The 24,243-nt window shown below is 33.6% G+C and overlaps 2 protein-coding genes across 3 annotated transcripts; one reads left to right on the forward strand and one right to left on the reverse strand.

The window, feature by feature from the left end:
- Nucleotides 1-2,605: 2,605 nt before the first annotated feature.
- LOC147381546 (ferric reduction oxidase 7, chloroplastic-like) lies at nucleotides 2,606-7,305 on the forward strand. Its single transcript, XM_086430273.1, has 9 exons — nucleotides 2,606-2,938; nucleotides 3,031-3,124; nucleotides 3,278-3,475; nucleotides 3,703-3,934; nucleotides 5,060-5,390; nucleotides 5,478-5,751; nucleotides 6,111-6,366; nucleotides 6,457-6,874; nucleotides 6,972-7,305. The coding sequence occupies exons 1-9, from the start codon at nucleotides 2,707-2,709 to the stop codon at nucleotides 7,139-7,141; spliced, it is 2,205 nt and encodes a 734-aa protein (XP_086286399.1). The 5' UTR covers nucleotides 2,606-2,706; the 3' UTR covers nucleotides 7,142-7,305.
- A 328-nt stretch (nucleotides 7,306-7,633) lies between these two features.
- CENP-C (centromere protein C) lies at nucleotides 7,634-15,022 on the reverse strand. Of its 2 annotated transcripts, none has more exons than XM_086430274.1 (11): nucleotides 14,795-15,022; nucleotides 13,935-14,140; nucleotides 13,761-13,849; nucleotides 13,552-13,648; nucleotides 13,259-13,446; nucleotides 12,908-13,155; nucleotides 12,728-12,827; nucleotides 11,385-11,695; nucleotides 9,857-9,956; nucleotides 9,636-9,743; nucleotides 7,634-8,129 (listed from the first exon to the last, which is right to left on the reverse strand). In XM_086430274.1, the coding sequence occupies exons 1-11, from the start codon at nucleotides 14,945-14,947 to the stop codon at nucleotides 8,002-8,004; spliced, it is 1,728 nt and encodes a 575-aa protein (XP_086286400.1). In that variant the 5' UTR covers nucleotides 14,948-15,022; the 3' UTR covers nucleotides 7,634-8,001. The 2 variants fall into 2 exon arrangements, with proteins under 2 accessions (XP_086286400.1, XP_086286401.1); XM_086430275.1 differs by having other exon boundaries at nucleotides 11,385-11,680; nucleotides 14,795-15,021.
- Between the last annotated feature and the right edge of the window lie 9,221 nt (nucleotides 15,023-24,243).

Genomic DNA, 24,243 nt, shown 5'->3' on the forward strand with positions numbered 1-24,243 from the left:
AGTTGTCAACCTCTTGGGATAAACTATTTTTAACTTATTCAACCACATCTCGAATGTTTTGTAGAAAATCCTTGATTTTTTATACCTGAAAAATCTCATCTTTGTTCTTGAGGTTTGAAGGTTGATGGTTGATGGTTGAAGGAAAGAGAATGTTAAGGTTGAAAATGAGGGTAAAAATATTTACCATAAGGTGTAAGATAACAGATTTCCTAAGGGAAAATCAAGGAGTTTCCGGTTTTTGGTTGAAGATGAGAACATTCAGGTCATTCATGTTAGTCTATTAGAGAAGACCTAAGTCAAAGGGGCAAATCATCAGTTTGAAAACACAGGGGTATCTCAAGTATTTACCAAAATATGTAGGGGCATTTTTAAATCACCCCTTTTCGTTCTATGTATACGTCAATCCATCAATCCATCCCTTTCTTTCTTTGTTTGTTTGGTTAGATCTTTCTAAGAAATGCTGTGGTGAGAATTCGTACAACATGTCTCATTGAAATTTTATTGATTGATTGATTAATTTTTTTTTTTTCTTTTTCTTTTTCTTTTTCTTTTTCTTTTAGTGATTGATCATAGTCTTTTGTACAAACATTATCTTTTTCTTTTAGTGATTGATCATAGTCTTTTGTACAAAAATTAGGATTGAAAAATGTTCCAATTCAATGAAGAAGAATAACCTTTTCCGAGACAACTCGTCCGATTTTGTACAAAAATTAGGATTGAAAAATGTTCCAATTCAATGAAGAAGAATAACCTTTTCCGAGACAACTCATCCAATACATCTCGATATCGTCCACCAATTAAATGGATAGACAGTTCAAATGTATCAAACAATATTTAAAACCAGCGTTCATTTTTCTCATTGTTGAACTAGACAACTCAAACATATCGAAAAACTAATATGAGACAAGCTGATTTCGTTCATGGACGAGACGTCAAAATGAGTTTTAAAACCATGCATGATCCCAACGACTTGAAAGCAAGTAAAAAATTATCATAAAATAGACATCGGGGTATTAGTTGGTGGGACAACGTAAAAGACAATATGTTGATGAAAAGAAGAGTATTAAAGTGAAAACCACTATAAAGTGGGATTGTTGCAGAGGTCATCTGCAAAATATTTTAGTATATTATGACCTCAAATATATGAGCTTAACTTTCCGTACCACTAACACCTAAGTATTTTTTGTGTATTAGTTAGATTTGAATTAGGGTTGAGGTTAAAAGAAGAGTACCAAAGTGAAAGTCTCTATAGAGTAGACCACCACATATGTCTGTTGCTGAGTATTGTAGTATGTTCCAACCTCAAAAATAAAAATAAATAAGAGATTAACTTTTTGCACCGTTAAATACCTAGGTATTTTTTATATATTTTGGTTGGGTTCGTAAAATAGAGTACCTGAAGGAGACATGATTCTTATTGGGTCCCTAAGATAAATATTTAGAACCAAATCAAAAAATAATTGTGTCCATGATGGTAGGCCCAAAACCAACTAATCGATTGCATAATCGGACATCCTTAATTTCAAATCAGTCTACAAGATTCTTTCTTTCCACTATGGAGTTGCCTTCCATGTTCAATTTTGTTCTCAATGGTTTTGTGTACTTTTTTATTATTGGAGGGGAAAAAAATAGACAGTTGAAAAATAGCTATCGTGAGCAATCACAAATAAATAGAAAAAAATACGATACAAAATATACATGGTTTGACAAGATTGCCTACATCCATAAGCGGTGGTGGTGAGATATTTTCACTATTTCCATGAAAACCAGAGTTACAATCTCTCAATCTCATTTCCTCTCCAAAAAAAAATTCTGAAAATCCCTAATAGTAGACCTAAAGAGTTTGCTATGAATATATAAATCATACAAAGACAAGATTATCCCTAGGACAAAAATTTACAAAATTGAATAAAAAGTCACCCCCAGAGTCACTCCGTGTAGTCCATCTGCCAATATAATCATACCAATGTAATGGCTGAGGTTAGGGGCACTCACGAACTATTGAAAACTTAAATTTTACCATGATTAGAACACCCCACCTATGTCGACATGTTCATGTTGATATTGCTTGGTCAATGAAGACATGAACATGTCCCCCCAAAAAAAAAAAAAACAGGGTGCCCTGATTGTCAAAACAATTTGTTGGGGTGCCCTAATTAACACTGGTCCAACATAATAGAAAGCACAAATATAATAATAATGATGATATAAGGTGAGTGTAAGACAGCAGGCTCCTTCCTCTTATATGTTTGTATTTATTGAGGAAAAATTGATGGGTGGATTTCAAATCTTTTCATTTAGTGTTGTCAGTGACAGTTTTTTTTTTTTTTTGGTTGGTTTTAATCTTAATATTTCATTTTTTGTGGGTAATCTGCCAGTGTCACCACACAAGGTAGATAATAATAAGTGGTGTCTCTTTCCTAAATTCCCATTTTTATCAATTCAAGATAACTTGCTATTTATCTTAGTTAATTGGATGCAATTGCATGGAATATTAAGTGGTGCTAAGTTTCTTAATAATTTATGGAATTTTCATTTGTTGGTATCTGTAAACATGTGGTCTAAAATGGTGTTGGCTCACTTTTTATTCCAATTGCTTAAAGGAAATGCAAAGTCAGTTGAGTAAGTGTGCTCCTCTTTGCATTATCTGTTTACACACTTATTGTTGTTGTTGTTGTTGTTGTTGTTGTTGTTATCTTAATTCCCATGGATGGAAACTCAACTCATGTACCCCTTCTTTCCAACCGAGACGTCAAACTTGATTACGCCAAGAAGACACCCTTATTGTTGTGTTTGGTTAAATGGGTCCTCAAATATCTCATGTGGACAATTTTAATTGCATGGGTTACAATTATTTTTCTCTACCCGACCGAGTTTTTTAGGGGAGTGCTTCAGAAATGGAACAATGCCACCAGTGGAACTGTTTTCGGGATCACTGGTAGACTATTATATATCATGGTTGATTTTTCTCTGTAAGTCATGTTTGCGAGTTTTGTATAGTAATATTGTGCTTTATCTTGCAAAGTGCAGGAAGTATATTTTTGTTATTCAGCGGCCCAATTCTCGTGATCGCATTTCTTTCGATTATATATCTAATTGCATCACCAGAAGAGGACTTCCACAAGTATGTATTTAGTACAGTAATATTAATAATACACTTAATGCGACGGTGCCCACTTTTGTTGTTGTTTTGTAACTTTTGAAGTTTTAGTTTTGTTTATCGACAGTTTTGTTAGTTACCTTTCAATTAACTCATAAGCCTTTTGATTCCCTTCAGGAAGACGAAAGCACAACTTCCAAAGTTCCGCTTGTGGACGTTCCCTGTTCTTGTTGATGGACCATTTGGGGTTGTTTCCGCCGCTGAATTGATCGGGATATTCCTGTTCACGGCGTATATTCTTTGGACGGTTTCCTTTTATACCATAAAGAATCTTAATTCGCTATCCAAGTTTGAATTGCCTTCTAGAAAGGAAAGGTATACTATGAGATTGATCATTAATGGTTGATAATGTTCTACAAGTTTTACTCTCACTTTTTTTTTTCTTTCCTTTTGTTTTCTCTCCCTCTATGTAGTTAAGCATTGGTGGTTGATCCCTTATACATTCTCCCTCTTTTAGTTAGAGCATGAGTAGATGACTTGATCATGTCAAAATATTGGTTTAGTTAGCTATGACTTACTAATCCTAATTACTTATTTTTCAGTTCTTTTTTTTTGGAATTGACGGGGCTTCGTTTTGGTACAATCGGATTATTTTGCTTGGCATTTTTATTTCTACCAATATCAAGGGGTTCCTTTCTTCTTCGTCTCATAGATATTCCTTTCGAGCATGCTACAAGATATCACGTATGGTTAGGACATCTCACGATGCTGATCTTTACTTTACATGGACTATTTTACATAGTGGCATGGGCCATGAACGGTCACCTATATGAAGTGAGTTATCTCGGTGAATTTCTACATGTGTATCTGTGTATTATCGTTCTATCTTGACATATATGTGCATATATACTTCTATGTAGTGAGGGGAAACTAGACCCCATATTGTTCTAAATGGTTGGTGAAAAAATGAAATTTTATATGGACTTAATAGAGAGTGGGGAGTGAAAAAGAGAGGGAAGAAAGAAGCGTTAGGAAAACAGATAATCGAAACAAAACAAACACAAATCACACTAAGATTTACGTGGTTCTCTCAAGACTGAGGTACAGCCACCAATCACACCGATTCCACTATGAAGAGAAAACTTGCAGTTACAAATAACACCCTTTCACCAGGAAAAAAAAGAAAGAAATATAGAATCCCATTTGGCAGCCAACTCATCCTATATGGCTTAAAAGTTTCAGATTGAACTGATTTTTGTGAGGATGATATCTATGGTGAGGAGATCATCCTTTCAAAAAATCTGCCCAATCTGTAATTTCTAACCCCATCAAAAGTAGTTTAGAATTGTGGACTGTTAATTTGTAAATATCAGCCCAATTTGAAACTTTTTAAGTCATATAGGACAAATTTTGGCTCCCAACTTTTGCTGTCAAACGCTACCTATATATATATATATATATATATATATATATATATATATACAATACTAGTAAAATTACAAAACTACCCTTGGGAAATGATGAACAGTACCTCATTGATGACCAGTACCATCAAGCACGACTAACAATAACAAGAAGATAGAGGAGAATAAGAACTAGATTATGAGAAATTGAGTAACATCGACCAGTTATTGATACCTTTGCTAGGTATTATGTAATAATAAAAATTAATTTTTCAATTGCATAAGTACCCCTTTACATGAACTAGCAGGAAAATAAAATAATATGTGATTACATGATCTCAAAGAGATTACTAGTTCATTGTATCCTACCTCATGATCCAATGGAACTCAAAATGCTTCCACTACTTGTTTCATACCTGTCCAATATTGCCCATATTGCTAAGTACATCATGATGTTGAAAATATTTCCAAGGGCGAGTAGTTGATGATGCTCTTACCCATACGTGTGCAACTATGTCGAAGTTATTTATATTGGTTTATTGGTTTGTCGATGCAGTTGTTGTTCCAATGGAAAGACATCGGTGTTGCTATCTTTCCTGGGGTGGTTAGTCTTTTAGCAGGACTAATGATGTGGGTAACATCACTTCATCCAGTGAGGAAGAATTACTTTGAGCTCTTCTTCTACACCCATCAACTATATATAGTATTTGTCGTGTTCTTAGCCTTGCATGTCGGAGACTTCGTATTTAGTATAGCTGCTGGAGGGATATTTCTTTTCCTGCTTGATCGCTTTCTAAGATTCTGCCAATCACGAAAAACTGTCGAGATAACTTCAGCAAAATGCCTTCCATGTGGAACAGTAGAATTGGTCATTTCAAAGCCCGCACGTAATACTAGTGTTTCTTGAGCAAGCAATTCTCTTTAGCTTATGTTAGTATGCTTTTTATTTTAATTTCTGTTTTTCGATAATGCAGATCTACGGTACAATGCTCTCAGTTTTGTTTTCCTTCAAGTAAAGGGATTATCTTGGTTACAATGGCATCCTTTTAGTGTTTCTTCAAGTCCTTTGGATGGTAGACATCATCTTTCAGTTCTTATAAAGGTACTCGGGGAATGGACGAAGAAGCTGAGAGATAATATCTCTAGAATTCCTGAGGAGCCTCAGGAGGAATCACCTTTCCTACCGCATTCTACGATAATGGCTTCTGTTGAAGGGCCATATGGGCATGAGTTGGCATACCACTTAATGTATGTGCCCTTCTTTCCGGATTACATTCGTGTTCATTGCAGATGTTCGCATCTATGGTTTTATTGATGTATGTGCCCTTTTTTAGGATTATAAACAAGGTTATGTTTTTATCAGATGAACTTAACTTTGTAAGGCTAGATTTAGTCCAATAATGATTTTCAAATTACGAAAGATTAGCCGAATAATACCATCTTTACCCAAGTTTCACTGGATTTTTATGAACCAAGTTAGCATCTAATAATAATTTGTTATGGAATATTTCTCAATATAATTTGAAACTTGTAACATTTTTACAAAGTAACACCTATTATTTCCTTCCATCAAGTTTTTCTAGATAACTAGCATTTCTTCCGTTTAGGTATGAAAACCTTGTTTTGGTGGCTGGAGGCATTGGTATCTCACCTTTCTTGGCTATCTTGAGAGATATTCTCTGCCGAATTAAAGAGAAGAAACCTTGCCTTCCAGAAAACTTATTGATTGTTTGGGCTGTGAAACGCTCGGATGAACTTTCTCTTCTTTTATCACTTGATGCGGAGTCAATCTGTCCATCTTTCTCCGATAAACTTCATCTTGAGATTCAAGCATACGTCACTCGAGAAGCAGAGCCCCCATTGGTAAATTTAATTTCTAAGATTATCCTTCATTAGATTAATCTATTTTTGGCACGAATTAACAAAATTCTTTGTGTTTTTCTTTAATTTTAGGAAGACGGTAAAGTTTCCAAGAGCATGTTATGCTCCAACTTCCCTATTGCCAACAATTGTAGCATGTCGGGTTTGGTTGGAACGGGAGATAATATATGGTCTGGGATGTACGTTATCCTATCAACAATTGGATTTATCATCTCTCTGGCTTTGATCGACTCGTTTTACATAAATCCTTTTGGTATAACTTCTTGGTGGTTTAAAGGACTTGTATTTGTAGCATGCATGGTTGCAAGTGTAGTCGTCTTTGGCGGTCTCGTTGTGTTGTTATGGCATTATTGGGAAAAACGAGATTTGGGCAACGAGAAATGTGTCGAAGACGATAAAAGAAGTGAATCAGAGCAGTATAGTAAGCCAAATCAGTCGACTCTAGCTAATTATACTACTACTCGATATGGATGCCGACCAGACTTCCAAGGTAAGGCTCTAGCAAATGTTTATTTTGACTAACTTGACCATGTACACGGTACATTTTAATGATTCCATTGTGTTACATACCATTTTTTCTTGTACAGAAATTTTACAATCCGTGTCAGAGAGTTGGGGTCACGTTGATGTGGGTGTCATTGTTTGCGGTCCTTCAACCCTTCAGTCAAGTCTTGCAAAGGAATGCAGGTCACAGAACATAAGGGGAAGACGAAATGATGCATTTTTCCATTTCAATAGCCACAGTTTTGATCTGTAAACGCTCTCCGATTGAAGAAGCCTCCACATTAAATGCCTTATAGAACATATTCCAATCCAAGAGTATGAAGCCGCATATATGCCATATTATTAGTAGTACATGTTATGTATCAAGATAAGCTACTATTTTTACTCTTATTAATGAAGCATTTGTATTTATATGTACATATTCTGGTCAAATCTTCTGTTTAATATCATATTACTTGTTGCTTTATGTGGTTGGCATACTAATAAATGGAAAAATATCTAGAGAAAACCAAGAAAGAAATTTTGAAATTAAAGACATAGTGAAGCATCATTTGTGTTTTAATTAGCCTCATTTTCCCACCAGAGTAAGACCTAAATGTTTGGATTCCAAAACCAAATCTAGCTGTTATTACAAAGGAACCTAAGTATAAGTGCTTATCAAATGTAATTACTGCAACAACAACGACAACAAAGAAGTTTCCTTTTAATTTGATTATCTCTGGATGAAAGTATCGGTGTCCCAAAATACAAAAATCAACTACTTGATTTTGATAACGGGTAAGCTTACATTTTTATCGAAATACATAAAATCAGTAAATAGCTGAAGGTGTCCACGAGTGTTGATTCCACAACCTGGGATCAAAACCTGTGTTCAACCACTAATTACTAATCACGAATCATTTTTTTTTCTTTTGATATCTCCGGAATGATTAAAATTCACTCCTAATATAAGAGATTCAAACTGTATCAGCTCCTTACCCAAACGAGAAAAAAAAAAAAAAAAAAAAAGGTATGAATATAGTATCAACTTATAAGTGCAGCCATGATGAGAACTTCGACAACCCCAGCAAACAGAGGGACAGATAAAGGGTGCTCAATGCAAACAAGGAGATCTTAATGCAAAGCAGCTTTCTCAACAAGCTCTTTGTACTCATCAGAGACGAACGACTCCACCTTTAATGTGGTCTTTCCATCGCCCTTTGCTGGAGACCCATACTTCACTCCAATTACCGTCAACAGAGCTGCAATATGATACCAATTCAATTAGTTCCATTGCTAAAATCTGGTAAACGGATATCTTTTCCTTTTTTTTCTTTTTTTCTTTTTTTTTTTTTTTTTGTAATTGTAAATCTGACTAATGAAGAGAGGGATGCATAGGAGGTCAAGAATACTTTTCCTACCAACAAAAGGCGGGAATAACAAATACTGAAATAAGGAGGACACGAATTTGGGAAGGGAGAAAAAATTTGAGAATAGAGATTAGAAATGAAACTAAAGACTTAGCAAAAGATAACAAGAATTAATAGACGTGATACCCCTTGCAATGACATTATTAAGGTCAAAATCTCGCCCAAGACCGCTGACCATTTAAAAGAGACCTTTGAAGGAAGTTCATCGCACCAAATTGCTGATGCCAGAAACAGAGAATCATAATAGGAATTTAAGACCCTATAGAAAAATTAGGGGAAAAAAAGCTATTTCAAATCCTGCATTATAAATTTGACAAAGAAAGGGTTGAGGAGAAAATCTGAGAAATAAGATCAGTATTAGGCTCAACCTCTCAATCACTAAAGTTCACATATTACCAGATTGGCTCCCTATCAGATCATGACATGGCTGATCCATAACATGTCCAACAAAATATTGGACCCTTAATGGATTGGTTTTTATTGGATCCCAAGTCCTCGACCCATACGTAAAGTTATGGATCATTTAGATCGAATTCCAGATCTGATCAATCCATTATACAATAAAAGAGTAGAGCCATTCCCAGGATAGCTATGAAGTTGTTGAACCTATCACCATTTGAAGGTAGAGTTGAAGAGTGTAACATGTCTTTGGGAAAAATATGCTTTAACACAGTAACAGAAGAACGATGTAACTAGGCATGGAAACTGAGTATTTAAATATCTCAAATAATAAAAACAAGTCTCTTGAAAGTAGGTACAGATTTCACAATCAAACCCCTTAATGGTCAAAAAATTGTCAATCAAGGCCAACGAAAGATAATTTAATAATTGCTTAAATAATTATCATTATTTTTGTGTTTCTAGCTACTGGAAGCAGGTATGGCAACCTTCCTATAAAAATAAAAAGGTGTGGATTATGTAAGATGCTAACTTATTGTTTAGATTTTTTTTTTTTTAAAAGTTGAACTTTTAGTTCAAAAAAGAAGCAAAGAAGATAACAAGGAGGTCGAGGTGACCCACCTAAAGAAAAAGCCTAAAAAGCAAAAAATATAAGGATAGAACTACCGACTAACCCATGCTATTTCTACACACAAGCACGCGCTTGAACAAAACAACGTTCAAAAACAGCCCTTTAAAATCAGGGAATTGCTTGCACCAGCAGAAAATCCCTAACGATGTAATGATAACATCATTATCTATGTAGAAGCTCTCAGGTTAGTATATAAAAATTTCAACATGAAAGGAATACCAAAAAGAAAGACAAACTAGATGTCACTCATCAATATAGAATTTCCTTACATAAACCAATTAATAGATGAGGAAGAAAAGAAAACTCACTGTCATGTACTCTTCCATATAAGAATCGCTCTCCTCTCCAGAATTCTAATGGTCTCATCTTGATTCTGGAGCTCCGTCTCACACCAGACTCCCAAACTGTACCAGCACCTGAATATAACAAGCATCCCAGTTACTCTCAAACCACCAACTATTTCAATGATTTGCAAGGAATTTATGCTAATGATATTCAAAGTGCAGATTAAAACATAATGAATAAAAACCTGCAAGGCTTTTCCTATTGGATAGTTCTTTTCTTTTCCTTCTATTGTGTGTAGGTGCTTTGTGTTTGCCATGCTCATTCGCTGACATTCCAGAAGGTTTCTGATGTGCCCATCCACAAGACAATAAGACGTTAATTTTGTCAACAAGAACCAGTAAAAACAAGCACTTGTAATGCAAGAGTAGCTCTCATATGATTCTATTTACTAATCATTTGTAAAGTAAAATGTCAGCACATCTGCACATTCAAATAAGTAACTGGACACATATATGATAAATGGATATTCAATTAAAGAAACATATAGACAAATCAAACATATGAAAGAAATTAAAAAACAATGAAAATCTTCCATTTGCAGGCAATAAAGCACCTCTCGTTCTTTTGGAATGTATCCACACATAAAGAGGAGTGCCTACATTGGTCAATACTCAATATGATTATATAAAGGCGCAAATCTTTCTTTTGCTACCAGTCCATTTATTTCTTTAATTATGTATGAAAGAATGCCTATAACAATGGAATAACTTATATTGATTCTTAAAAATGCTACTAGCCCTTTTAGTTAGCTGGGAAACAGGGAATAAGAGTTGAATTAACCAACAGGTGTCCATGTAAATAAAACCATCAAACTACTCTTGAGTTTGGGAACAGTAACTTCAGGAGAAGATTGTTACCCAACTAGTAACTACATTCCTTCAAAAAAATTATCATTTAAGATTTGTTCTCATTATCATTAAAACCATTTGATACCAGCTACCAATTGGAACTGTTTCCTAGAAAACCACGGTGAAGCTTAAACATGTGTGGAGGTTTCTAATGGGAGGCCCAAATACAGTACTAGACTTTGTAATTCAGCAAAAAAAATAAATAAATACTAGGCTTTGTCTTTTGAGTTATGCACTCAAATTCGTCACTCCACTCTGATGTATTGAAAACACCTCAAAAAAAATTTCTTTTTTACTTCTCTACATCAACAAACCATGCCTCATGCATATGTGTGTGAATATGGGACATTGCTAAACCACTTCAACTATGTTCTAGACATTTCTCTAGGACCTTGGTTTGGCATCTAGAGGCACACAAATTGACTTTCAGCCAAGGAATTCAACATGTATTGACACTCTTACCCATTTCCTAGGAACCTACTTATAAACTAGATGCCTCTAGGAATCTCTACAAGGCTTCTAAAATACCCATAGTAGGAAAGACTAAACTACTCCACAATTACGTTTAGTTTCCAACATGACCAACCAGATATAACTCATTATCCAACATTGCGTAAATGAGTCAAAATGACATCTAGCACTATACAGAAACAGAAGTAAGATGACCGACCATTCCAAGTCAAATCCCTCTCATATCTAAATTACCATCTTCAAGTCTCCTACAGCAATACAAACTGAAAGTCATTGAGTGCACAAACTGTGGCATGTATATTAGATTCTCAACTAAACCATATCAACCACCAAATTTTAGAAGAAAAAAAAAATATTCGAAAAAGAAACTACTATTGAAACGAAATGGCCGACCTCATTTTGTCCAGGAAGGATACCCACAATTTGGCTGATCTCAGCATTTTGTCGAGGAAGTATGTCCTCATTTTGGCCAACCTCATTATTTTGGCTGATCTCAGTATTTTGTGAAACGAAATGGCCGACCTCATTTTGTCCAGGAAGGATGTCCACAATTTGGCTGACCTCAGTATTTTGTCCAGGAAGCATGTCTTCATTTTGGCCAACCTCATTATTTTGTCCTGGAAGGATGTCCACAATTTCTGAATGTCCATCCATAGGATGGTGTTCGCCAGAAGTAGGGTCTGGGTTATCTGTAAAACAGAATCCTAAGAGATATGTCAGCAGAGAGAAAATAAATCTCAATGTTGTTGTTAATTTATCATGAACAAATGGACTGAAATAACATTAAAGTTTACGTTCTAATCTAATTCCTGAATATTAGACCAAGTATCATTCATTTCAAAAGTAGTGCATGTTACCACGGGTTAAAAACAAGAAGATATTCAAATTACCTGAAATAAGAAAAGAAATGTTGAACTTTAGCAGCAAGGTTTAGAATCTTGATTCTGAGTCAATGTTTTGATCAGGATAAAAACGAAAACGGTAATGACCAAAATATTACGAAACATCTCAAAACTTCTGAAACATTCCTGACACATTCAATGTTTTGAGGTCAATGTTTCGTTCCAGTTTCAACCGAAATCGGAATGTGCTGCCGAAACATTTTGAAAAGGCATGAATTTTGAACTATAGTTAGGACGCTCTATGCAGGGTTTTAAGTTTCAACTAGTTCCCGACTTTCCCTAATCTAGAATGAACCATTGAATTTAAAGCAAGGTCATTTTCAACAAAATGATTTACTTGGTCAGCCATGTGGGCATACTGGTCTGTACGATAGTATGAACACATCTCACAGCCAACTCTTCCAACCATTTGACATTAGACTGGTTGGAAACAATAGACTTAAGCAAACACGAGATTGAAAAAAAAATATTGTATCCAGAACACGACAACATTATGATCCAGTTGAGTTGGATTACATGCTTAATGGCATTACGTGCACCTCATCTGGAAAAGATATTTGGACTTGCTTGTGGTAGGGAAATCCATTATGGGAGTGCAAAATACTATAAGTAGTGTGCTCGCAGTCACCAAAGAAAACTTCCGTCAAAGAGCAAGAAACATGTTTAGAACCATTCATAAGATCTTATGGACATGTTTACTGATAGCCACTCATAACCCATTCATAAGATCTTATGTTTTTTGTTTTTTTTAAAGGTGCTTAAGCATTGGCCTGCAACATTATATATCAAATAGCCAGAAACAGAAGCACAAGCAGAGAACCAAAGTTAACATACCCAACTGACTTGCACTGCAATGCAGAGTTCCCATGGTCAAGCCTTTGACACCAAGCTCTAGCTCTTTAGAAGCTACCACTTCTCGGTGCATATCTTTAACCTGAATATTGCAAAACAATCTAGCCATATCAGAACTAGGACAACAACCTGCTGATTTTATACAGAGAGTTAATTGTTTACCTGGGTTATCATGTTATGTATATCTGATAATGCCTTTCTTGGCCTAGTAAACTGATCCACTGATGTCTTAAAAGCACTCCTCCGGATACCATCCAAGTCAGGCAGACATAAATTATCCAATTTGATTGGTTTTATCTGTAAACGCTCCTGCAAGAAAGTGAATGCTCCATCCCCATCTAGATCTGTATTAGCTGACAGAAGCTCATCCAGAAGAGTATCAACTCTATTCTCTGTATTGGCTACTGAATCTGCAAGTATATTCACCCGTGAATCAGAACCCAGTAAGAAAAACCCAAATATTAGAGATCCAAGAAAAAAAAAATAGCTCTAGAATGGTGGAATGAAATTTTCCTTGAATAGTATTCATGCATCCATCACCATCTAGTTCCCTTTCCTGCAATGTCTCATGCTGATACGTGTTTATACCACTATTAGATGGACCAGGACTGTCCATTTCAAACATTCCTTGTGAAGGGGCAATGGCCTCATCACCATTTATAAGTACAGATGAATAACGATGTGTATAACCAACTTTCCTCCTGACGTAAAACACAAGAATGCATCAACAATTAAAATTCAAAAGTAAAATTGTAATCTAAATAAATGTGTTGAGCAAACCAATAGATGAGAAATACGCATCGTACCCCAAAATCCCAGGTCGACGGGTCCGTGCAGACCGATTATGTTGAATTGAATCAGTTGAGATTTCACCCCTTTGTTTCTGCAATTCCTTCTTGGCATCTATGATCAGATGGGGAAAAAAGGAATGAGAAAAAAAGAAGTAATAATACAAATAATTGCAGTAAGAAATCACCCAACCCCAAAGGATATTGTTAAAAAAAATGACAATTACTTTCGAGCTTTTCAAAGGCCAAGAAGAAATCCTCTGGATCTTGAAATTGACTAATGTCCAAACTCGTATCCTCATCCAAAGATAGGTGCCTGTCACATGATGGCATTAAACACTTAAATTAATTTTTTTTCTAAGCAAATGTGCTTCAAAGCAAAGTAGCAGCATTTTGTTCACCTTGCATTCGGCTTCAAAGAAAACTTAGCTCGTTTACGACCCAAGGCAGGTCGTCGTTCTTGGGGACGATCCTTACCCAGTGTAGAGGTGTTTTTACCCTTGTCTTCAGGTTGAACATGGCATGGAAACTCAGAGTTCTGGTTCTCTGAACTACTTTGTAAAATTATCTTCGCTTGTTCTAAAATCTTATTTGGACTTTTGAGTGCCTGACATTTAAGGACGTAAATTGTTCATAAATTAACTAATGAAGAAATGGAACTAGAGAACCCAAATATTAAGAAAATAAAGAAATCATGTATGATAACGTCATTTTGAAATTTAAATCGAAGAAAAAGAAAAACCACTTCAGAGAAAATATTGGGAGTCTCTCCAGCATAGAAACCAAGTTCAGATTCGGTAATTTAATTATTCGGCAGATCTGGAAAAATTCAGGAAAGTTTAGTAAAAAAAAAATAAGGAAAATTTCAGGGGATTTACAAAATGTTTCGGGGTTTCTTACCAAAACCCATCATATTCAACCTCCCTAAAAAACCTATCTTGCTCTTGAGATTTGAATATTGAAGAAAATAAGATTTTGAGGGTCTATTTAAGATAAATTACAGATTAATTTGTCGATTTAATCAACTAGTCCCTTGTTCAGAGACACACAAACAGTAAGAAATCATCCCCCAAATGCCTTCGTTTGCTTCAATTAGGGCTAGGTTTGGGTGTAAACAGACAATTTTGCATCATATATCAAACCTGTAACTCTAGGAGATCGAATACACACATTGTAAAACTAGTAACCCAAAAATTGAGCACGAACAGAGAAAAAATGGGGGATATTGAAACAGAAACTGAAATACGAGAAATGGAGGTACCTGAGATTTGAGATAGTTGTGGATGGATTCCATGTTGTCCTGATCTGAGTTTCCAGTTTTCTTCAAATCTCTAAATGTTCGAGGAAGTAAGGAGAGAACAGAGTAGCCTTCAAGAGGATCAACTACATCTGGATTTTGAAATTCGACAACCATCTCTCATGGAGATTTCAAATCTATCGAGAGTATAAACCCTAAGAGAGAGAGAGAGACGGAATAAATTGGAGGGACAAAACATCAGCACTCTTTGATTTTTGAATTTGATCGAATAACAGAATTTTCTAGAGATTAGTTAATGAAATCTCTAGGGAATATCTTCTCATCTCAGCCGTTTGTTTGACTACAATTAAAAAAAACACAAGTGTAGTTTGAAAATATTAGACATGCCCCTCCAAGTTTTGGAGAATATTTGAAACACTCCTACATATTTTAATATGCCCCTTGAACTCAGTCTTCTGTGAAAGATTAGTGCCATGGTCTTGAACTTGTAACTCAAAATTCCTAGATTTTTTTTCCCTCAAAACCTTAAGATTTTATTTATGAATAATGATATTTTAACACCCCCCTCTGACACACTCCCCTGACGTGGCATGTGCTAGAACCATAGATTATTTTCTAACCCAAGGAAAAAATCTATGAATCTAACCCATGCCACGTCAGGGGCTCATGTTAGAGGGGCGTCAGAAAATCACGACTCTTTATTTATTTAAACCTTCAAACCTCAAGGCACGATATGATTTTCGAGATATTATAAAATGATGAAATATTAGATAAAATGTCTATGATTTTCTCGTATTAAAAATAAGATTAAATGGCAATTTTTGAGAGAATAATCAAGAAAATCTTAATTTTAAAAATATTGCAAAACAAATTCAAACTTATAAATTTTCCAAAATCTCTATATTATTTAGTTAGAAATTTATGAGATGAGAGCCTTCAAATAATTTATATATTATTCTATCAAAAATGTTGGAAGAAAAAGTTCAATTATAAAAGAACATGAATCTTTTCCAATATTTATTAATAGATTAATCAATTTACACAAGAAAAAAAAATACATTTTTAACATATGGGATTATTGCTAAGTAGTTGTTAGTTCCTTAGTAAGAGTAGTTTAGATACATCTGTTTTAAATGTGTGTTCAGATTGTAGACACGGTCTACATAGTTGAAAGTAGCATTTACACAAGACTTCTGTATTTCAACTACTTTCCACATGTTTGTGTTTTCTTATTTATTCCAAGAACTACAAAACCCCTAACCCCTAACACCTAACCCTAAATATTCAAACTCAATATCATGATATGGAATAGGAAATGAAAATTTTACTTCAAAATTTAACATAAAACTAATAATATAATTTGTAAGGGTTTTTCACTCCTTGAGATCTGTGCCACAATAAATGTAGTATTATGGTAATATTCTCCGGTGAATTTTTATATCTTCGATCGTATTATTTGTTAGTTTACCTGAAAAGACATCAGTGTAGTGATGACCAAAGGGTCTTTAATGATCAAGTCAGTACTTGAGAAAATTACCAAACAAGAAGAAAAAATTTATATTAAAAGTGTTGCTCTTATTATTGCCTTGGGGGTTGAGTGGGAGAAGCCGACATCAGTGTAGTGATGACCAAAGGGCCTTTAATGATCAAGTCAGTACTTGAGAAAATTACAAAACAAGAAGAAAAAATTTATATTAAAAGTGTTGCTCTTATTATTGCCTTGGGGGTTGAATGGGAGAAGCCGCCCTCCCCTTTCCCTTTGCTAAGTAACACATAGTAACAAAAATAGGTGTTTTTTTTATGAAAAAAAAAAAATTATCTTGTACCTCTGACAATTAAAATAATTTTAAAAATTAAAAAAAAAAATTTGTTGTTGAAAAAAGTCACTTTTTCATTTTAAACAAGTTTTTCCACTTTTTTCAAAAAAAAAAGAAAAAAAAAAAGAAGAGCTAACACTCTTTTTGTAGCCTTACAGTTATTTGTATTTTTATTCAAGAATATTTTTTAATGTGGGATTTGATAAATAATAGAATTTGTCGATTTGGCAATTCATAAATTTAGAAATATGATATTTGTCGATAATCTCTTGATGTAATGATTTTTTATTTTTTCAATATCTATTATTTTAAACAAAATATATGTTGATGAGTAAACTTTTTTTTGTTTGACATCATGTATAATCATGTTTGAGAACATGTAATATTGAAAGGTAAAATAAATTAAAATAAGTGTCTTATCTATTATTAAACATATATATTCTTTATTTTTATGTTTCAATATTTTTTCTCGTATTTCACCCTTTTTGGCAATTTTACTAAAGTTTCCCCTTACTGTTTTAAACTCGTACTCAAAACTTTTGTGACTATGGAGTGGAGTCCATTTAATATGAGGCATTAAACTTAGTTGTAATCATTCCTCGTGATTCCTTGCATTTATGTTATTGATGACTCATGATACCCTATATTGATGAGCTTAACAATTCCCTCCTCATTGTGTTTGTAGCTGACACGAGGAATGGTAATTATTATGTAACTGTTTCAATTCAAATAATTGAAATCACTCCATTTTTTTAGTTGACTTACCAAATTATGTGTCTGTAATTCCTTTGAACATGATTTTCATTGAACCTTTGGCAATTAGTTTGGACTAAGTATCTTATGCATTGTGCTGCTACTTGGGTTGATTCCCAGTGTCATTCATTATATGACTTAATAGGTATAATTCTTGAAAGAAGAATGAGGGAACGATAATGAGGAAATCACTCATCATAGTAGAAGGAGAACGAGGTATATATATAGAATTGGAATTCCAACTCCCTCATTCTCCTTCCACTATATATATATGGGGACGGTTCATGGGACATATGTAAAAATAATGGTTTTTCAAAATATGGGTTAGAGGTTTTGGATTGAGCTGATTTTTTTGCGAGGATGGTCACTATGATGAAAAGATTATCCTCACAAAAAATCAATTGAATTTGAAACTTCTAAATCCATCAAAAGTGATTTACAAATTATTGGTAAAAAATCAACGATCCACATTCTAAATCACTTTTAATTGACACATGTTCCACCTTCTAGTACAATGTAAAAAAAAGAAGGAAAAATTACTTAAAGGACTCAGATGGAGAGATTCCTTTCTAAATAATCCTTGAATTTTGGGCGGTATCTTGATAGTCCATTTAGTTAATTTTTTAGTTCTCAATGCTCCCTCATTATTGTTGAGCTCACCACTTTTTATTCATTGTCGAGCTCATCACTTTTTATTATTGTTGAGTTCACCACTTTTTGTTGTTAAGTTCGAGATTTTTTATTGTTGAATTCGACAATTTAAAAAAATGTTGAACCCGACACGAGTAAAACCCACCTATTTTTTGTTTTTATTTTTGTTGTTGAGTTTTTTGACTAAAATACATGGAAAGATTGGATAAAAACTCTACATAATGACTTGGCTAGATGATTTCAAACCAGAAGAAGTATCACTTATTGATTTTCATTAAAAAATGAAGCAAATTTTTTACCTCTGTTTTCAAAATGCTTGAAAAAAACTTTTGCAAATTTTCTTCCTTCTCAAATCCTTAATGTCGGAATGGAGTCTTCAAAACTTGATTGAATGCAAAAAAAATCTAATTTTTCTTAGATGAATTGGAGCAGTTAGGATGGATTTTTTGTTTCAATCGAAAGAAATGTGGGGAGTGAGGTTTACAGATTGATTAGAAAAAGAAGTTTTACTAAATGGACAATTAAGAGAAGTCCTAAAAGTTAGGACTAATTAGAAAGAAATCCATTTGTCAAGGTCCTTTAAGTAATTTTCCAAAAAAGACCCACTTGAAATTAGGTCCAAACTATAAATAAGCCACAAATCCTCGTGAATAGGTCAGGCTTGAACATAGTTGATTTTTATTTGTCCCACCACGACCATTTGATAAGGGGCGCTTAGGCTAGGAAATTGAGGCCTAGTAGCATAGGGTAATATCCAGACCAGCCCATAGATGGGCTCTTGCATTATTTTAGGACTAATGATAAAATGATGCGCTCACAAATATGCAGTTGAAGTAGCAAGTGCACATCTTTCTCCTTGGAGTCATGATAAACTGACTCAAAAAACCTTACTCGATTGACATGGCAAGTGCACATAACCATAAATCTTTTTTTTTGGGATACACTAGGAAAAAAATCTATAGTTATGTGCACTTGTCACGTCAACTTAGTATAGAAGATTGAGTACGTCTTTTTGAGTCATCTATCATTATTCTTTTCCTTGTGTATCTCAAAGAAAAAGATTTATGATTTTGTGCACTTGCCACGTCATTCATGTATAGACGATGTCTGTGTCAGTGCATCATTTGATCACGACTCTTATTTTAGGTCTCTATCCAAGAGAGAGAAAGAGAGATCCATCGTTGAGTTCACGTACGATATCTCAGTTAGGTTTGGTTTGAAAGGATCCAAGTGGATTAGGTAAACAAGAAAGCCAAGGAGCATACGACTTAAGAATAAAGATTTAAGATGCCAACCACCCAAAGCCGGCTATAGTTATACATACAAATCAAATAAAACAAAACTCCTTCTATTTAAAATTATAACATACCCAATCAACACACACTACAAAGAATAATATTACAACATTCAAAATTAGGTTGATATACCTAAGCTTTTGATTGGGTCATCAACAACAACGACAAAAAAACAAAACTAAAACTAAATAATATTTAAAACAATTAATGTATTAGGGGATTGGTTAAATGTCATATATTATCAAGATTAATACTTTTAATATCATTTTTGGATTTTCGATCTCAAATTTTCACTATCTCATCACAAATTTGTAGGTGAAAAATGTTAGCCCCAGACAACTTTTTGACACAAGCATCGAACATATATATTATATATAAAAATGAATCCATTGTTTAATGATCAGATCTAGTCTTAATGACTAGATCTGATCATTAAACAATGGATTCGTTTTTATATATAGTATATATGTTTGATGCTTGTGTGACCAGATCTAGTCATTAAACAATGGATTCATTTTGATAGGTGTGAGATCGAGAGCAATAAGGTCAGAGTACCAAATTTATAATAAAATAAAATAAAAAAATCTTAGGGATGGTGCAACTCCATAATTTGTTAGACTTGTGATAAACACGGAATTATTGAACTAGATTTTTTTTTTTTAATTTATGAAAATGATCATATACATTCAATTTTATAATTATTTTTCTTTAAGATTATATTTCACTTTTTTTGTATGCTCTTTGTAGATTCATTACTTCGAGATACGCAAATATTTTTTGAATGATTCTATAAAGGGAACGTACAAAAAACAAAAAAGAGCGTTAGATTATCCCAGTTCTTATGGAAATGGTCAATTGCATTATTATTATTTTGAAAAATGTTGGACCAACTTCACTAGACGCATCGTTCAATACTGTGCTAACATGGTAGAGCATAGAGAATCGTTGATTTCTTAACTTATATCTCAAGAAAAGAAATCTATAGTTATCTGTGTATTGCCTCGTCAACGTAGTGTTGAACACAATGTCCAATGAATAAGGTAACACTGATGTTGGAGTGACATTGAATTTATTATGGATTTTTACATTTCTGATGTGGAGGTGAGTACATAACCATAAATGTAACTACTCGTATCACGAGAAAACAGCATTTATGATTATATCTACACCTCCACGTCCGAAGTAAAAATCCCAATAAATCCAATGTCACCTCGGCACGACTCATAATATAAACAACAATGCCATTATAAATCAAATAGTCATTTTCATAAAAGAATTAGTAAAAACTTGGTGTGCCAATAGGATCCATATTTAATTCTTTCCTGTCCTGTCCTGACTTATCCTATTTTATAATAATAAGAAGGGAAAAAAAATGTCAAAAACGCGTTTCTCACACCAACCCTCCTCCTCCTTCCTTCCTTCCTTCCTCTTCACACCTCTCACCTCCTCAAAATCAGAAAAAAAGAAAAAAAAAATACAGATAGATGGATGGTCTCATCCCCTTAGTTTACAAGACGATCAAGAGAAATAAGACTCGAAGGAACTACACGTGTCTCTCGACACAAAATTACAACTTTGCCAACTTCTACACTGATCATGATCATGATCATGATAGAAGCCCATATCAGATCCCAGTATCAGAACCAGCAGCAGCAGTAGTAGAAGTGGAAATGGTCAACGGATACCATAAAGAAGTTGAAGTTGAAGGTCATCACAGAAGACATAGCTCATCAGTGGGAGAAATCTCGAGATCTGAGAAGACTATGATAAAGGGTCCTCATTTGTCAGAATCTAGGAGTCATCGATTGTTCTCTTGTATTAGTTAGTGGTGCGTTGTTCCCAGCCTCAACCCTCTCTCTCTCTCTCTCTTCTATTGTTTTTCAAATGTTTTTGGTTTGTTTCAAGCAATTTGTAAATAAATTAAACAACTTCTACCATAAAAGGAAGAAAGTTGGGATTTTCTTAAATATTAATGTTTGGTTTTGATCATAGTAACCAAGTTCTGATTCAACAGTTATTGATTAGTATAATTTAGTTTGGTTTAATTTGGGTAAATCCAGAAAAGTTTTGGGAAAAGTTTTGATTTTTTTTTTTTAAATTATACATTTAATGTTATTGGGTTTCCTTCAATTATTATTTTTCCTTCGTGGGTATTGGGAATACGTCCAATCATAGATCTTGAAATCCACATATATGAATAAAAAGTTCCTGGAGTGATTAACTTTGCAATGAGTTGTTAGTATCAATAGCTCTATTAATAATGAACTAATCATTTGTGTGTGGTGTAAGGGAGGGGGAATGATTAATTAGTGATTATTTCGTCAATTTGTCGATTGATCCTTAGTCGTTGGATTTAAAAAAATAGAAAACTTTTGTGACATTGCTTGATTTTGGGTAGGTCTTTTTTTGGGTGATTTAGACGTAATCCTCTGTGATTTGATGAATATTTGAGATACCCCATATGTTTTCAAACTGATTACATGACTCCTGAAATCAATGTTCTCTATTAGACTAATAAATGATGTGAGGGACTTCTTCATCTTAAATCTCTAAAAAAAATGAGGGGAAATTTTTTATTTTTCTTCTCCAACCAATCATCTTCAATTTTATTCAATCTTAAGATTATATCTCTTTGAACCTTCAAATCTCAAGGTAAGATAGGATTTTAGAAGATTTAAAGAATAATAAAATTTTGGATAGAAAATCGATCAGTGGTTCTGTTATAAAAGTTTAAGATGAGATTAAAATGATGGATTAAAAATAATGTTGAATAGATTAAAATAAAAGTATCATAAAGGTTGAAGAGCTTGAATAAAGGTAGGTAAATCGAAGTTGACGATGGATTTCTAGTAAAGGTAGGTAAACTAAAGTCTAGGATATGGGGACCGGGTGATAGGATCTAGAAGGTGTTACACATTAGTCCAAGCCGACTAAAATTTGGTATCTACTATGGTTCATATACCATTTTTAGATCAATCTTATTGATGTTTAAGCATTCAAATTATGATTCAAAATAAAATATATTGAAAATTCGTAACTTTGGATTTAATTTGTTGAGTCCAATGTAGCTTAACAATGAACTTTCAAGTACTAGAAATGGACCTTACATTGTGGTCCATATTAGTATCAATGCCTTGAGTACCTTGGCAATGTATTATTGATGAAACAACAATTAATAGTGTATCTGCGCACGATAAATGCACACATTTATATCTTGACGAAACAACAATAGTGTGGGCATAATAGATGCACACATTTATATCTGTATGATAAAACACGATAGTAGCCTCCACTTTTTATTTTTTATTTTTTTCATCACAACTTATAGAGGGGTTGGGATTTAATCTTGTTATGAATCTTGAGAACAATTTTTAACTTCTCGTTTCCTATTATCTTCCTTTACAAGATTATCTTTGCAACTTTATTATCTTTCATATTCTACCTCTTATACTCCAAACCTATACATGTTACCTTGTTCATTGGTTTACTCAATTTGAATTCAAGTTCGCGGTTCAATACTCTTGAGCGAACTTGATTCATAGAAGTAGTACATGGTGGATCTTTAAGTCATTTATATTAATCTCATAGAAGAAAACTCGAGTCAAAGGGGCAAATCATTCGTTTAGAGCAACAAAAGAGTATTCTTTATATGGGTCTTGTTAACATGTGCTCAAGGGCACACATTAAAGTACAATAAATACACTTTGGAAATTGAAATCTGTATCGAAAATGCCCTTAAAAAAATTAATTTTTTACCAAAATATCCTTGGATTCCAATTTCCTAAAGTGTATTTATTGCACCTTAACTTGTGTCCTTGGTTAACAAGAACTCCCTTTATATTGGGATTTCTATGCATTATATCAAGGGGGTTCTTTAGGCTCATTGTTTTTTATGAACCCACTATAAATCGAACCTCGAACTAGTTCGATTTGCACTCATTCGTGGCTCAGTACCATATTAGCAAACCTAGTAACATAGCTCCGAATACATTTCAAACACACTTAAGAGATAATCCAACATGATTCTCACTGACAGATTTGTTTATGGATAGTGGTTGCACATAAGAAAATAAAAAGTCTAAGCATGATATTAAGGTGGTAAAAATAGTAAAAATGGACTCCAACGCTGTGTTTGGATTGAGAAAAGAGAAAATAAATCATCTGATTTTTTTTTTTTGTTTTTAGTAAGTCTAGCCTTACTAACTTGGCAAGATTTCAAATCTTAAAGGGTCGTTGAGCTACCTTGAGGCACCTAAAACCGTGGTCTGATGCCACAGGGATAGATGACAGAATTTTATGAACTTGAAAAAAAAGTTATTTTAATCTTATCTCAATAGCCAGATGTTTTCAAAACCTGTGATTAAGTCCTTTTTTATTATTTATTTATTTGAGTTTTTCCATGAAATTTACAGGGCTATGGTGTTGGGATAGCCAATTTGGCAATCCATTTGAGTACAACAACACTTAATAAGATTTGAAATCTTACTAATAATTAGTAAGGAAAGTATTTTATTTTTAGTTTTATTATTTTTATAATTAAATTAAAAGATGGTATGAGCAAACGGACTTGTATTAAAATGATATATTTATAATTTAAAATACTGATTAAAGATTTTTTAAGGATTATATAATTTTAAAAATTAACCACCTTGATTATAGGGTCTTTTGTTGAAAATTTATGATTTTTGACCAAAATGACTTTTACTTATATAAAGTTTAAACAAAAAAATGAGGGCATTTATGAGATCCAAATTCGATGCCATGCGGTAAATCATTTTCTTAGGGGGAGGCGTGAGAAAAGGCTTGCCACCTCAAACGGCAAAACTCATGCTTTTCCTGCTTTTTCTATTTGTTTTGCACTCAAACACCGTTACATTTAAATTTTCTTCGGAAAACCATTTTCCTCAGAGTTTGTTTTTTAATTAAACACTCTCTC

The sequence above is a fragment of the Akebia trifoliata genome, unplaced genomic scaffold (assembly GCF_017979445.1).
Source record: "Akebia trifoliata isolate Shusen 1 unplaced genomic scaffold, ASM1797944v1 Contig00362, whole genome shotgun sequence".
Taxonomy (NCBI): Eukaryota; Viridiplantae; Streptophyta; class Magnoliopsida; order Ranunculales; family Lardizabalaceae; genus Akebia; species Akebia trifoliata.

Coding starts and splice junctions, on each gene's coding strand:
- LOC147381546 (XM_086430273.1), top strand. CDS start 2,707: ATGGATGGAAACTCAACTCATGTACCCCTTCTTTCCAACCGAGACGTC. Junction 3,935..5,059: donor TGAACGGTCACCTATATGAA/GTGAGTTATCTC, acceptor TTGTCGATGCAG/TTGTTGTTCCAATGGAAAGA. Junction 6,367..6,456: donor GAGAAGCAGAGCCCCCATTG/GTAAATTTAATT, acceptor CTTTAATTTTAG/GAAGACGGTAAAGTTTCCAA.
- CENP-C (XM_086430274.1), bottom strand. CDS start 14,947: ATGGTTGTCGAATTTCAAAATCCAGATGTAGTTGATCCTCTTGAAGGC. Junction 9,957..11,384: donor TCCTTCCTGGACAAAATGAG/GTCGGCCATTTC, acceptor TGGGCACATCAG/AAACCTTCTGGAATGTCAGC. Junction 8,130..9,635: donor ATATGGAAGAGTACATGACA/GTGAGTTTTCTT, acceptor ATCATATTGCAG/CTCTGTTGACGGTAATTGGA.